Here is a 16,467-nt window from a genome sequence, read left to right on the forward strand (position 1 = left end):
CTTATCTTATAATATGCAACCCCACGCAACTCTTTTATTAATAATAGCCACTAAAACAAAAATTCTTGGATCTCTATAATCAATTAAATCTATTTCCACCTTTTCTAGGTATCTACTTGTTGCATAAAATCACATCCTCCTGATTTTTTTCGATCGTATTTTTGGCACTCATCACATTCTTTTATCATCATCTTTATATCTCCTTTAATTTCCGGCCAATAATAGTCAAATTTCACAGCATAACAGACACTTCCTAGTCCTCCGTGGGCCTGTTCTTCGTGGTACCTCTTCATTAACTCTAACCCATCACCTTATGCAGGCATTTCGCTCTACGACCCGAATCAAAATTCCAGTACTCTTTGTCCCCGACATTCTCAACTGGTTTTAACCATTTCCGGTTTTCTGTTTCTACGTTCTTTGTCTCGACATTTCTCTTTTCAGATCACTTTCCTCATGGATTCTGCTCAATGCATCAGCAACAACCATCTGATCGGCTTCCTGTATTTAATCTCAAAATTGAACTTTGAATCATCTCTATTCACCTGTTAATCCTATTATTTTTATAAACTTGGCTTTCTTCTTATTCTAATAAAACCTTATGATTAGTTTCAAGATTAAAAATCTCCTTCTTTACATTCTTCTCAAATTCATAATTAGATAATACTAGTCCATAAACAATCCTCTTAAACTCTTTTAATAACCTTCTGGCCTCTTGATTACAGCCAACACTTGTGAGCTCACGATTTAGTATCGCCCCATGAATTTATTTATCATATTTGGAGTTCAGATATATAAGAATATATAACATCTAATTTAGAGAAAATTCTTTAAATGATATTATTTTCTATTTATGACGTCAAAAGAGAACATAGAAAAGACGCACGAAAAAATATTTTGATTAAAATTACATGAAATTGACTAAAATCTAGTAATTGCCCGAATACCGAACTTGGCCCGAATTAGGTTTAAATAAAAATTAACAAAAACAAAAAGCTTTTTTTTATTATAATATAAAAAAGATCTTCATATGTATTTTTTTGACTTCTTGATACATACTCAAGAAACAAATTTGTTTACGTTATTTTTTTCTTTATACTTTTCGGCTAATATATATACTTTTTTTTATAATTAAAATTAAGAAGTATATTTTTTTTAATTTATATTTATATCTCAAATGCGAAATACAGCATTATAATTACAAATAAATATTTTTAAACGATGGTATCTGGTCGACTGTAAGTGCGAATTCTCAAATTGCTAATAAGTAATTTCAAATTAACTTACCTAATCTAATACTTATGATTAAGACGAGGAATCGTGTTTAATGACTTTAAATGTACAATTTGCTCAATTATTTAAAAAAACGAATAAAATATTTATCGCAATCTTTAAATTTATAAATTTATCAAAATTTGATAAATACTTACAGAAACTATGTTAAAGATGAAATATACAGTTATTACGAACATCATTAGAGTAAAAGCAGCATGTAACATAAAAGCATAACCTTTAATGCAATATTTATTTTTAGCATGGTGTAAGGAAGCGCTGTGTTAGAAGAATGGAATTTAACATAATATACGAAAGAAACATAAATTAATATTGGGTATCTTCTACCTTATATATAGAACATACTAATACGCTTAGAAGATCATTTAATACATTTATTTGAGATTTTTTTATAATTCTAAGTATTGGTCTAATGATAAAATTTGTGTCACATGCACTTCTATTCTTTCTTGCTCGATTGACGGAAATTATAGATTTTAAAAAGCCTATAGTTTATAAGTTAAAAACTTTATTATTCAGGAATATTTCTTTTAGCTTAGTTTTTTATGAATAATATCATATGCTGTTATGGCGCTAGGGCCTGGTTCCGGATAGTGATTATAAAAAACACGACTTTCCCGGGAATAGGCCCCAAACTTGCGAATTACTTCTAATCTCTAGAAAAATGAAAATTCACGAAAAACTAAGAAATTCATCTTTGAAATTTTTTCATCTAATAAAACAGTTATGGCCATCATTTAAAGGCGCAGCGTACTAAAAGAATTCAATCATGTTCAAAATGTTCCGAAAGCATGGTTTATAAACGCGATGTTACGTATTATAACAATGATCGACTAAGATGTTGAATTTGGAGTGTCAAAAATAAAATTCGGGGTTGGGGGCTAAAAATACAAGTCTATAGGTAGACATATGCGAATACTTATTTAGGTACATGACCGTTTGAAACCCGCATTGGGAAAATGCCCCTACGAAATTTTTAAAAGACGTCCTATAATAAATGACAAAATTGGTAAGAACAAATTTATTTAAACAGATGAAATTTTTTGAACTTAGAAATAAATTAAATTTAATTATAAAAAATCTATATAATGCAGAACAGTGTTTGTCTTGCTTGTCATGAGGTTTGTAGAAATGCGAAATACTTTTTTGAGGCAATACAAGATAATATTATAAGTTCTACTGCGATCACAGATCAATGGTAGCAAATGATGCCGCATTAGCCAATTACAGGGATGGAGCAAGGACTGTAAATAGCGATGTCAATTTCGTAAACTTTATTAATTTGAGACACATGCCATACATATTGATAGATTTTGGTTTCTTCCCAAACGAAATATTCGATCTAGACATGGAACAAACCAGGACGAACACTATGGTAACTTTTGAAGTTTCTCTGGTCGAATCAAATACCGAAAGATCATGATCTTTTATCATTCAAATTAATTGTTAAGTCTTTTTTTTAATAACTTTTTTTATTTTTAATGCGGGTTCATTTCCCCAATGCAGGTGCCAAACAGGTATGTGCGAAAAATGAATATGCATAATTTGTTTAGCATAATATAATAAAATTTGTGTTTTGAAATCATATTTGATCTTACACTAACAAATGTTTACAAAATAAGTGGTTTAAAAATTACGAAACTCAAAAAGATGGAAAAATATTAAAAAAATTAACAAATATATTTGTTGATTGATGATATGATATAAAACCGAGCACATTTAAAAATTCTAAATATAGAACTGTTAATAAAAAGATAGATACTTTTAAGACAAATGTGTTCTAAAAATTTTCAAATACTCCTTTATACCTATCTACTATTGATCAAATTGTATAAATTATACTTAAAGTCAAGGCGTAAGGTCATTTTTACAAATACAGTATGATTATAGCCTTAAATGTTTTTTCAACTATATAAATGGTTTTTTGAGTTAAATTTCTTGCAAAAGTTAGATATTGTAGCACAGATCGTCCCTGTATCCCTCGTAGGATTTAGATATTCCCAGACTAAAGTTTTCTGCATATCATTTTCGTTTTACAACTTCAAATATTTGTCTTCATTCTCCTTCAACAACACCACTTTTACAACCCCATATTTGCTAGTGCACTTACAGCTCTAGCCGCTTCTTCTTCTCCTGCATTCTATTGATCGTATCCTCGTGTCGTTCCAAAGAGAAGGACTCTCGAGTCTTCTTCAGCACAATATAAAAGATGTATGCTCAAAGGTAGGGTCGAAAAATAAGCTCCCTGATGTAAAATTGTCTTATTTTGTCACCTTCCATCACATGTAATTACATAAGGAACTATTCACGTGCGGGATTTATGTATTAGTCCCATTTAATTTGCAAGGAGGTCATATTTTCTTTTTTCAATCTCGACTATAGTTAGTCGAGCCTGTTGGTTATACCAACTTCAACTGAAAATTTCTTTCTTCTGTTGAAAACAAGAATGCCAGGGTTATTAGGGGTCACCATTATGTTAGTAGAAATCTTGTATCTACCCTTATTTCCGCACTATCATATTCCATGATCTCTTGTACTTAGTGTCTTGCATTTTCTTTGTCCTCTTAACTTATATTAAATACATAGTAAGAGATGGATGCATCTATTGCCTCGTTGTGTCTTTTCTTATAGTCAACCCCAAAAATTCAATCAAATAATTTCTCAGAAAAGTTTTATAAAAAATTACTTATTTGCTTTGTTTTTAAAAATATAGTAGCATTTGTAAATTTATTATAAATTTAGAGTAATCTTAGAATAAAGACAACTATTTTATTAATCCCGTATATATTTTATTCATTTTTATTTTTCAACCAGCGTATCTAAAAATATATAATATTTTTCTTGAGAAAAAATAAAAAAAATGGTATTAATAAAGTAAATTTTACAATTAAAAATTATTTAAAATATTTCAAATACGCGAAAAATGCAATTAGTAATAAACCTAGACTAAATAGAAAAAAATAAATTTATTATTTTTTTAAAATATTAGTTTTGTTGATCGAATCCAAAAGTATGGGACTAATTACTGATTATGCTCGTAAAAACATCTTAGTTAAACATTCTTTACGTCAAATATTTTCTAGTTACAAATTAAATCAATATTTACTCTTTTCGAGATATAAAAATCTAGAACAATATTATTATAATATAGTACATATTGTTTGTTTTTAACGACATTAATGTTAAAGATGTGTATTATATAATAGAATTAGAATTTTTGTTATCACTAATCACCTAACTATGAATTTTTTATCAACGTTTACTAAAACCATTAACATTTTAATAACGTTTCTACCAATAAAAATTTGATTATCTTAAATTTATAAGAGCGCTTACTAAATTTAAGTTGTAAGTTCAATTTTAATGGCTCATTCTGCTTTACCATGTAGTATTTTGGATTTATGCTTTTAACAACATGCATGCCTATTTCATTTTTTATCAACGTTTACTAAAACCACTAACATTTTAATAAAGTTTCTACCAATGAAAATTCGATATTATTAAATTATACGTGTGCTTACTAAATTTTAGTTGTAAGTTTAATTTTAATGACTCATTCTGCTTTACCATGTAATATTTTGGATTTATGCTTTTAACAACATGCATGCTGATTTCATTTTTATTTAAAGTCAAACATTAATTGTAAATGTAATACCTCGACATTTATAAAACTTGAATTAAGCACAAAACAATTATTTTGTTGTACAATTTGTGTGATATGTGAGGTATTAAATAAAAATTTTCATGTAAAGAGTTATGTTTAATAGTCGTTAAAACCATAATTTGACCTCTTACGTTATTGTTTGATATATTAACTAATTTGTGGCAATAAAGCAATGTTCTCATGGCTGATATGTTGATAATTTTGCTGCATCTTTTATCTAACGAATAATAATATACCATTAGTACAAAAGGTATAAGCTTTTGAAATTATAATGTTCGTCGAATGATAATTTAAGAGATAATTTAATGATTTGACCATACAATTACAATGTATATAATATAATGAAATATACTTATGAATAATTATAACTGTAGTGTTATAAATGATAAAATAAAAAAAAAATTTGTTTATATAATTAGCAATATAAGTCCATATTAAAGTTCCTTAAATATACCCGTAGGGTTCAAACATTTCTACCTAAAATTTTGATATGAAAAAAAAAGTTTTCCTAATAATTTATTAAAACTAATTTTAAATTGTTTTTGAAATTTATATGTACAAAAAACTTTGAGAATCCTCTAATAATATTATTTTTTCTCTCAGCTATAAAAAAAATTTTAAGCCTTAAAATTAAACTATAAATATATGATAATTTTAAATCTGCTGATTTTTTATATTTATAACTAGACTGTCAGGTTGATTCTGTGCATTATAAGATATATATTTATACTTTCTAAAATTTTTTATTCAATTAATATTGCTCTTGTATAAAAAAATGATTGTGCGTTGATTCTTATTTTAGACATGGGACTTTTGTTGACCTATCTCACCTGCTGATCTTCTGTTTTTAGATTGATAATCTTTAATAACCTAGATAGTACTAATAGTATCTAAATGGAGATTACGACAATTAGAAGGCGTCTTCAATCTTAAGAATTCTTGAGTTTTTACGCAAAATAGTTATGCTGTAAATTTATACGTCTATTCTTGAAAATCATTAAAATTATTACTTAGTGTCTTTAAAAAAGGTTACAATTGGTTTTAGAGGTCTCAGATTTTAAGAGCCTTATAGTTTATCATGCTTCTCGTAAATCTAGGATTGTTTACATTGTTTGCGCCCCAAGTTCTTATGATATAAATTTACCGCAAATATTATGTCTTAATCGCCGCATTAAGAAAAGAATTTGTATTCTAAGATCAACACATCCGAATCATAAAATATAAGACCAACTGATAAACTAAACTACTCGACGTTTATTTTTTATTTTACACTTTCATTGCTAAATCTTGTTAAAGATTACAAAAAATAATTTTTTACATGAAAATAATACTACTATTATAAATAATTTTTATTTCTCCAAATATTTTACCATTTTTTTTTTTAATTCTATTCCAACGCCGCCGTTCAAAATTCTTAATATTTCTTGGTCGCCAATCCAATTTCGAATATTTCTTAATTCTTTAGTACATTTTTCGTTCATTAGAAATTTTATATTATGCACAAATAATCTTATTAGGACATCTGGTAAATATTTTAATGCATTTTTTCGTATGTTTTCTTGCACATTTCTTTTTAACTCACTGCAAAATTTTTCCTTTATTTCATTTTCAACTTCATTGATCGTCTTTTCGTTTACTTCATCGTATAGTTTTCTCCGGACATACTCATTAATTGTGTTTTTAATTTTCTTGAATCCTTGTTTCTTTAAGTTTTTTTCAAAGTTTTTATTTACTTCGCCATCGACTATATTTTCGATTATTTTATTTAATGCTTCGCGTTTTATTTTATTTAGTTTATTTGCCAGGGGCGATTTCCTTAAGAGTTTTTTTATCTTCTTTCTTTCGTCTTCTGTCTTTCTTATTTCTTTTTCATATTTATCATCTTCTTTAGAATTTTCAATTAATTTTTCTTTGATTTTTTTTATATCTTCTTTGAATCTCAAATTGTATATTTTAAGTTTATTAAAATATTCAATTGTATCAAACTGTTCAGTGTCATGTTTAGCTATTAAAATTATGTAGTTTTTTTCTGTAAACAATGAAGCTATTTTACATAAATTTTTTATAATTTCTTCTTTATATTTTATAAAAGTAAAAATATGATTTTTTATCAATTCTTGTAAAATTTTTATCATATTTATATTTTCCCCTGGTTCAATTATATTAGCAATATCTTTTATATCTTTGAAAAATCCTTTTTTGCAATTTTTTTTTTCGTTCAAGAAAATTTCAGTTTCTATTATCAGACAAATTTTTAAGAAATAAAATCCTTGGCTTTTTGTAGATATTAATTTCACCATCAAATTTTTAATTATTGTATTTCTTAAATCATCATTTAAATCTTTTTTTCCTATTATCATATCTAGTTCATTTTTATCTATTAATTTTTCAAGTAAAAGAATATGAGCTACTAATATATTTATAGCTGATTTACATCTGTTTAGAATTCTTCTAATAAGAAATTCTATCAGATTATTCTTGAGTAATAATTTAAAAATCATTTCAATTCCAATGTTTCTTTCAATTTTATTGATTTCATGAATAGTATTTACAAGTTCTTTAAATTCATTATAACATTTCTCGTCAATATAATAAATATTTTCAGAATATAATAATTCAGAATGTATATTTTTTCTTACAAAATATGAAAATATTTTTGAAATTTGTCTTACAAATATTTTATCATGTTCTATCTCCACTTTAAAAAATGGACATACGTTTTCAATATAAGTTGGCGTACAGTAAACTGGGAATGTAAGAAGATTATACGTAATTAGTTTCGCGTCTCCTAATTTGTACAGGTTTTGTAATTTTCTTAGTATTTTTTCATTAATGTCGTTTTTATAAAATAAATTCTTGTTAACTGGAAGGTGAAATTCATCAATTTGTAGTTCATCCACGCTTAATTCAAAGAAATAACAATTCGTCATTATGTCAATACGAAATCTTATGTAGTATTTATGATCTTTAATAATATAATAAACGTATGATTTGGGCATAACCACTGTATGATTGTTATAAATATTAACACAATTCATTTCATGTATTAATTCATCGATACATGAACCTTTTTCACAAATATTTTCAAAATAAAAACCCTTCGTCAAATTTTTTAGCCTTTTTTTGTTATTTGTTAATTTAAAACATTTTACTATTTTAGCAATAATTGGGTCTCTTTTAAAATCTTCGTGATAATAAAACATCAAAAATGAGTTATTGTTCTGTATAATTTTTTTAATATTCATTTCGATTTCTTTTAATATTTTATTTATAGGTTTATTATCATAACTTATTATGGCAAATCCAAAATTTTTTTGTCCACTTAATTCTGACGGATCTTCTTCTATTTCCACTTTTATACTTTTTATTTCTTCGAACAATGCTAATGTTATTTTAGTATAAGATTTGGTGATATTAATTGTACCATAATCCCTATTTTCTATTTTATTCATTATACTATCACTTATTTTGTTATATAAAATTTGATTAGATTGAATAAATAAAAAGGAAAAAAGCAACCACAAAATCTTCATATGGTATAAAAATTTTACACTTATATATTGAAATATGCACAACTTTATTTTTAATAAAAAACAGACAGGTTTAAATAAAAAAGACAACAGTAGTTTGCAATGTTTTCGCTTAATAAACATGTATATAGAGTTTACTTTTTTTAATTTTATAAAAGACTACTCTAGTCCGTTTATTTCTGCAGCTAAATTGTTTGTTTAAAACATCGTTTAGAATTTTTTGATAAACTTTGAAATGGTTTCAAAGAAGCTTCTTAGAAGTAACCTGTCAAGCTTTTAAATTAATATGAATTAATAATACATCTAAAGCTTGCACGTTTATAAAATAAGATTTTTGAAATTTGTTAAACATAAAATTCTTGTAAAATGTGTAAGTTATCGTCTAAGAATTAAGAATACGAAGGAAATTGTAATTTTAGTAAAGAAAATGCATTTTTTGTGTTCACATACATGTAAAATATTAAAAAAAAACTTAAAACTTTTCTATCAATCAATTTTTAAACTAAAAATAATGTCAATTTCAAAATTTTAGATGATCATTTGTTTTATTTTTTTTTGGATGGTTAAATTAATTTAAAGAACGATAATAACGATATTTAGGAACTGCGTTTTATAATTAAATATCGTAATGAAAATATACTTACATATATTGTACGTCCCTTTGATTAGCGAAGAGGCAAAAAATTTTATATATAATATTATTTTGCACAAATAAGCACAAAATAAGGGAAATAAGGATTTCAAAACTATAGAGAAGGGCATAAAAATTAGACAAATTTTTTAGAAACGTTAGATAAATGCAAAAATAGTGTATAATTACTAAATAATAACATATAACGTGCATGTTTTTATTGGCGATAGTTGCCTGTTGTTTCTTTTTCGAGCTATGATATTATATGGCCATGCCATTGAAAAGTCATATAATTCTTAATTATTAGAATAATGTTACAATCATTATTCGATACTTCGAGAGAAACCAAATCAGAAAATTCTCGCAAATTATTTAGTGTCACAAGGTGTCTGTGTCTTTGCCCAGTGGTCGAAGGCGATGCTTCCATTAAACAATGCTGGGTTTGATTTTAAGGGGCACCAAAATTGTTTCTACTTTCTATGATGAAGTTGGAACAACTCAGATGATGAATATGTCCTCGATAAACATTAAGTTGATTCAATGAAACTTGTATGTGACCAGCCACATGTTATTAGCATCTAATGTAAAAACTCCCTCAAGGCCTAAAAACAGTATCTCCCTTGTGGCGACTAAATAATACATCAAATATCTGATGGGGACGGCCTAGTTGAAGCTTTTGCCGATGCTCTCTAGAGTGAGATCCCAGAGCTATTTAAGAGACTAGATGAAGTAGGGCAATAGAAGGTCTCGTGACCCCATCCTACAAGATTCTGTAATACGGTGGCTATAACGTTGGAGATTGGTGACCAACGCAGCCCCCAATAATGCCAGGCTGGTGATGTGGTCGTAAAAGCCGTGTGTGCAATACAGAATATCATGAAGACCTTTAAGTTAGTAGATTTGTCTCTCCGCGGGTTATAAATAACCCGCCTCGTTAAGTATATCCGCTGTGAGGTCGCTCTGGATGCGATTAAAGGTATAAAAGGAAAGTGTTCGTCAAGAGCTAAAGTCCAATGGATACGGCGAAGCATGCTGCACCGGCAAGTTGTATAGAGGGAGTTTTAGTAAATAAGAATGTAGCATTACCAGCTTTATAAGGTTCACCCCGAAATCCCTTTGATTTCAATGCAAGGAAATTCTTACCTCTTACTTACAAAGAAAAAAAAATTAGTGTCACAGTTCAAAACGATGTTACATAAAAACATACTTTTTATGATCAAATTTAAAAATACAAAAATTTCAATTAAAGCAATTACAAGAAATTTTTTATAAAGCTTGCTTAAAAAAAAAGTATCAATAAATAATCAATGGTGTTTTTCTATAATTTTTATGAAATTTAATTAGAATTTTTTATGAAATTAAAAATGAATATTGATGAAAAGACAAAAGTTTTTTTTCTTTTTTCAGACTTGTCTAATTCCAACAAGGTTGATAGAAGGCAAGAAGTAATTACTTTTGGGACCAAAGCAAATTTATATATTTTATAATTTACTATGGAACCACATGACCCATGTTGAAATAAGGGCAGGCATATATAGACCATTAATTCTTTAAAAATTACGAACAATGCTCTACAAATGTATTACGTATAATTGATACAATCTTTAAAGACATGCGATACAGAATGTTCATTATTGCAATCAAAAGTCTAAGTTGCAACTTAAAAAGCATTATAAAACTTTTGAATATTAGATATGTGCCAATCAAATGGAAATCTTGAACTAGATTATTACTGCAAAATACTCAAGGTAAAGATTTCTGGTTAACTAAAATAATCCTCGACCATAGCACTACATAATTAAGATTATAAAGCGTTATTGAGTATTGTAAGTTCATTTACCAAATTTTAGTGGATGGTAACACTGCGTGAAGAAAGAAGTATGAATATGTAATTCCTTGAAATTTAATTTAAACGTTATGTTCTTGTTATATACCTCATATTGATAGCGGCAGAAAATTTGTAAATCAAATACTCACGATTTATGTTTTAAATATGAAAAGAGACATTTGAGGGAAGAAGCTAGATGTCCATGCATACGAGAACTTATAGAACGATGCAAATATAAATAGATGAATGATTGTATCTACGCCGAGGACAAAAATTTTTTTTGGATAATGTACAAGAAACGAGAATAATTTATCATGTCATGATACAATTTAAGAATGTACTACGAGACAAACCTTATTCTTTCTGATGTTTGGTAGACACACATAGACATAATGTCGATTCTCTAATACTGGTATAATAAATAGTGTATATGACGTAAAAATGTGAGAACAAATGACAAGCTAAGGATAGTTTTATCAAATATTCTAGATGCCTATTCAAATAAAGAAATTTCTTAAAATAAGCTTTGAATAACACAAACTGTTAGATGACTGAAATTTATTATGATGAAGCAAGAATTAATACGCAAATGTTGAAGATAAACGAAACAATGAGGTATGTGAACAAATGATTTATTAGAGTATAAAATAGAGAATAGAGAGTTTATAAGATCTTATCAAAAATACAGCGTAAAAAAAGTAAGACATTTTTCATATGACATTTAGATACCGAAGTTTATACTGTAACAGACATAACACAATTCATCAAAGTTGATTATGCAAAGATTTTACAATAAAATTATTATAGAAACAATTTACACTAAAGATCCGAAGTTACTTGGTATGACTAAAGACTTAAAAAGGTTTTTTATTTTATATTTTTTGTTTTTAACATTATTTCCAATTTTATAAATTAAAACAAATTTCCCTTCAAAAAAATAAAACAAATTTTGGCTGTTATCAAAGACGACACATCCTATTTGTTTATATTTTTCAATTCGACTCTCGTGGAGGTAAATTTTAAAATTTTGCATTTACAAATCGCCGAGAATGGTGACAAAAATATATCCCATACAAAATCTTTGATTTAAAAAAGCTTTTAGTTAAGAATTACGAGATAAGGTGGTTAGGTGCTAGGGGTTTTTATCGGGGTTGAACGTATAAAGACGGGTTTCTGGAATTGACCTAATCTGAAAATTTTTGGCACCAATATAAAAAACATACGAATAATTAAGAAATTTAAGATTGAATTTTTTTTATTAATGAAGCAGCTATGGACTGATTCAATTGCATGGTCTACTAAAAAAAATCAATCATGTTGTAAGAGTTTATAGAATGTGGTTTTAGTTTATGATATTTTTACTGTAAAACTATAAGATTGAGATTTATTAGCTTTTTGTGAAGAAAAACAAAAAGAGTTTTTGAGAAATAAAAAATTTTAACCCTAAAGGTAGATATTTGCGAATTTTTATTGATAATGTTTCACGGCTAGGAGCAAATTCTGAATATAACAGTAATAAAAATACCTCTTTTATCTTAAATACTTTAAAGAGAATTAAAAAGACATAATATAAGCAATATCTGGAGATAACAAAAAAAACATGATAAAAATTTGGGCTAAATCTTAATACTAATATTTAAAAGTGCTTTATTCGAAGGAATACTAAAAATTTTTTTCAATAATGTATGATTAAAAACTAAAGCTAATTGGATAATTGGTGCAGTAAAAAAAAACCAGAAACTTGCACTCAAAGTTGTATTAAATTGAAAAAAGGGAACTTTTATCCACTTTTTCGTTGAAAAATATTCACTCCAAAGATGTGATTAAAACTGATGAGCACAGATCTTACGTATACGCTGTTCCTGAAATTGGTGGAGAACATATTATCCTAAATTATAAGAATAGTCGCCATTGCTAGTAAGGACCACACTAATTCGATAGAATGTAAGTTGTCTCATTTCAGTTGAAATACAAACGAGTAAAAGCATACCAGATTGTTTATTGCCGAAATATATAGGAGAATATGTTTGGAGAAAAAGAAATTTAAAAATTCATTATTCTAAGGCCCACTGAGATATTCTTTCACCTCTTCAGAAACTTAAACATCAAAATAAATGATTAAATTCCTCTTTTCAATATAATTTTTAAAAAGTCTGCCCTGCAAAAATACACGAAATAGGCCCTCTTCCCAAGTAATTATATTTGTATTTACTGAATCTAAATATTATAATTTATTTGGGTATAATATTCGGCTTATTAATTACTTTTCACAAGATACGCTTACAGTCTCATCTGGCAGTTCCAGGACTTCCTTCTGAGATTCACTCATTGGGCTCTCGAAGACCCCTTCCTGATCTGTATCAAGCCCATGTCTGGCTGACATAATTAGGATTTCTAAAGTTTACTAAATCTAAATATTATAATTTTCACTATAAAATTATTTATCTAAGAAAAGATAGTTCAATTTTATTAGATTTGAAATAATTGTTTCTTATCTTATTTTTTTCTTAATTTGTAATTCGGGGTTTTAGTAATAAATTACATGTTCATAAAGTTTTATATACTTCAAAATACAAGTGAGCTTTTTCAAAACTCTAAAGTTGTTTTGATAAAGGACATGAAGATAAAGCATTTCCAGTATATATATTTTTAGTAAATTAATGTTGCTTATAATTTAAAACAATATCCTCAAAAAGCCAAAAAAGTTTAATAAAAAATCTAAAAATAAATAACATAGAAATTTACAAATTGATACAATTTTTTTTAAATCTATTATCATGTGGAAAAATTTTTGTCCGATTCGCTCTAAATGATCGTATAATTTAAGAGGTTAGTGTTTATTTTTTTATAAATTCATAATATTTTACTTGACAGACAATTAATATAATTCTAAATTAAAAATTAATAGAATATGATTTTTATTATTATGATATTATTTTATTCTTAGATGTCGAAGAAGATGATATTTTTGAGGAAACATGATTAAAGATGGAATATTTGGACTAAAATAAGAAAATAAATTTATATGTATGAATTATGAAAAATCTTACTTTTAAAGATATAAAATTGATTATAAAGCATTAGATTACACGATTTTAGCAATTATTTAAATTTTAAGCTGTTTGGCACACTGTAGCTACATAAAAAACCCGATATGACAATTAAATTTTTTAAAAATTGATATCAATTGATAAACAAAGTAAACAATATTATTGTATAAATTTTAAGTTATTTAATTTAAATTTTTGTAAATAATAGTTTAATAGCGTTATTTTAATTAATTTAATTTGTTTAATGATCACAACATTGATAAAAAATTCGATTTAATATCTAATTTAATTTAATATAATTTGTTAAATTATGTATTTCCGGCGAAAAAAATGAATTTTTAATTTATCATATATTTTAAACTTAACTATTTAAGCTTTTTATGTATTTACCCCATCAAACGAGGTCGATGTTTTTTTATTATGGATTGTTTAGTTTTATGGCTACTATACATACGTCAAACTTTAATATGAAAAGTTTATTAGTTAATATCATGACTATAAACTTTCATCCGAATTGCGATTATTCTACTGAAAAAATTTTTGATTCCGGCCTTTCCCCATACGATGTTAAATATATTGGAGCTTTTGTGTGGGAAGCATTAACAAATAATAAGGTGTTTAGTGAAGTTTTAAAAAATAATGGTTTGTATGATTCTATATATGAGGGGAAACATCCTGCCTATAAAAGATATATAAATCTTCTTTTATATACTTTTGATAGAGAATTAATAAATGATATACCCATTTATCAACAAAATCCTCCTAGTGATGAAGATTTTTTTGTTGTTCAATTGAAAGTATTTACTATAGATCTTCTTAGGTCGATACATTTATGTTATAATGATTTAACTCGAAGAAATCCTTTTAGATTAATCGCCCAAAAGTTAGTTGATGATAATTTATGTATTAGTGTTATCGATTTTAAAGAGCTTCCATCTGTGCATTACAGGAAGTGTGAAAAATTAAAAAATCTCTATATTATGTGTCATGGACAATCTAATGAAACGGTTGAGACCCTTTTAGAAATAGAAAAAGCTGTAATATCTCCAGATGTATGCAAAGGATACGAAATAGGTTTTGATGATATATACTCCAAACGCATTATTGCTTATTATGAGCATTTTAAAAGGGCAAAAACTACAAAAGCCCAAAATATTTTAGCTTCTACTGTTCAAATTGATACTATTAGTTCGAATAATCATAATTTTATGAACGCTACTACTAATATTGATAATGTTATGAATACTACAACTACAGATAATTTTGATATATATACTACAGATAATTTTGATATATATACTACAGATAATTTTGATTTTTCTGAAGTTAATAATAATTTTATGAATACTATTAATGATACTTCTGATATACGTAATACTAGTACTAGTAGTTCTAATTTTATGAAGTCTACTAATAATATTGTGAATACTGCTGGAGATAATTCTGATATAAACACTAAAAATACTGATTTTATGAATGCTACTATTAAAAATAATGATAATATAATGAATACTACAACAACAGATAATTCTGATATATATACTACTAGTACGGGTAATGTTGATCTTATAAATCCTAAAAATTCTGATAGTGATATTATTTTTAATACTAAAACTACAGATAATAATATTATATTTAATACTAGTACTGATAATTATGAATTTAAGAATGCTACTACTAAAAATATGAATACCAAAATTTCAGACAATTCTGATTTATATACTACAAGTATGAGTAATTTTGATTTTTTGAATGCTAATAATGGTATTATAAATACTACTAAAGATACTTCTTATATACAGTCTACTAGTACTAATAGTTCTAATTATATGATTCCTACTAGTAATAGTGATAATATTATTGATACTACTGAAGATGTTTCTGATATATATGGTACTATTAGAAATGGTTCTGATATTACGAGTGCCGCTAATAATATTGATAATTTTGAGAATATTACAACTACTGATAATTATGATAGTAAATTTATGGATAGTATGACCAAAACTAATATAAATGATATAATAAAAGCAGGAAACAATTTTCCATTGTTTACAGGAATCATTATGGCGTCAATACTGATAATTACAGGATGCATTATTTTTTTGTATGTTTTCGACGAAAAAGAGAATATAACTTATTGAAAAAAAATAATAATAAGAGGAGAGCTAATATAGCATTAGTATAAAATAAACTTGTTTTTGGTTTATATTTTTTTTTTTTCTGATACCAAATTTTTAATTTTTGACATAAGTTCGAATCAATTTTTTTTGTGGTAAAAACTCACCTATATTTTATTATTCTAATGTTTTTATTGTGTAATCTTAATGATCAAAAATGATAATATATAATTTATTTGGTATAATATTCGGCTTATTAATTACTTTTCACAAGATACGCTTACAGTCTCATCTGGCAGTTCCAGGACTTCCTTTTGAGATTCACTCATTGGGCTCTCGAAACCCCCTTCCTGA

The 16,467-nt window shown here is 26.4% G+C and overlaps 2 protein-coding genes across 2 annotated transcripts; one reads left to right on the forward strand and one right to left on the reverse strand.

Annotated features, from left to right (window-relative positions):
- Window positions 1-6,303: 6,303 nt before the first annotated feature.
- On the reverse strand, window positions 6,304-8,487 carry VNE69_06035 (uncharacterized protein; the record flags this gene model as incomplete). Its single annotated transcript, XM_065473787.1, has 1 exon — window positions 6,304-8,487. One exon carries the CDS (start codon window positions 8,485-8,487, stop codon window positions 6,304-6,306), a length of 2,184 nt encoding a protein of 727 aa, XP_065329859.1.
- Window positions 8,488-14,484: 5,997 nt separating this feature from the next.
- On the forward strand, window positions 14,485-16,137 carry VNE69_06036 (putative SP-containing membrane protein; the record flags this gene model as incomplete). Its single annotated transcript, XM_065473788.1, has 1 exon — window positions 14,485-16,137. One exon carries the CDS (start codon window positions 14,485-14,487, stop codon window positions 16,135-16,137), a length of 1,653 nt encoding a protein of 550 aa, XP_065329860.1.
- Window positions 16,138-16,467: the final 330 nt, after the last annotated feature.

The sequence above is a fragment of the Vairimorpha necatrix genome, chromosome 6 (genome assembly GCF_036630325.1).
Source record: "Vairimorpha necatrix chromosome 6, complete sequence".
NCBI classification, from domain to species: Eukaryota; Fungi; Microsporidia; family Nosematidae; genus Vairimorpha; species Vairimorpha necatrix.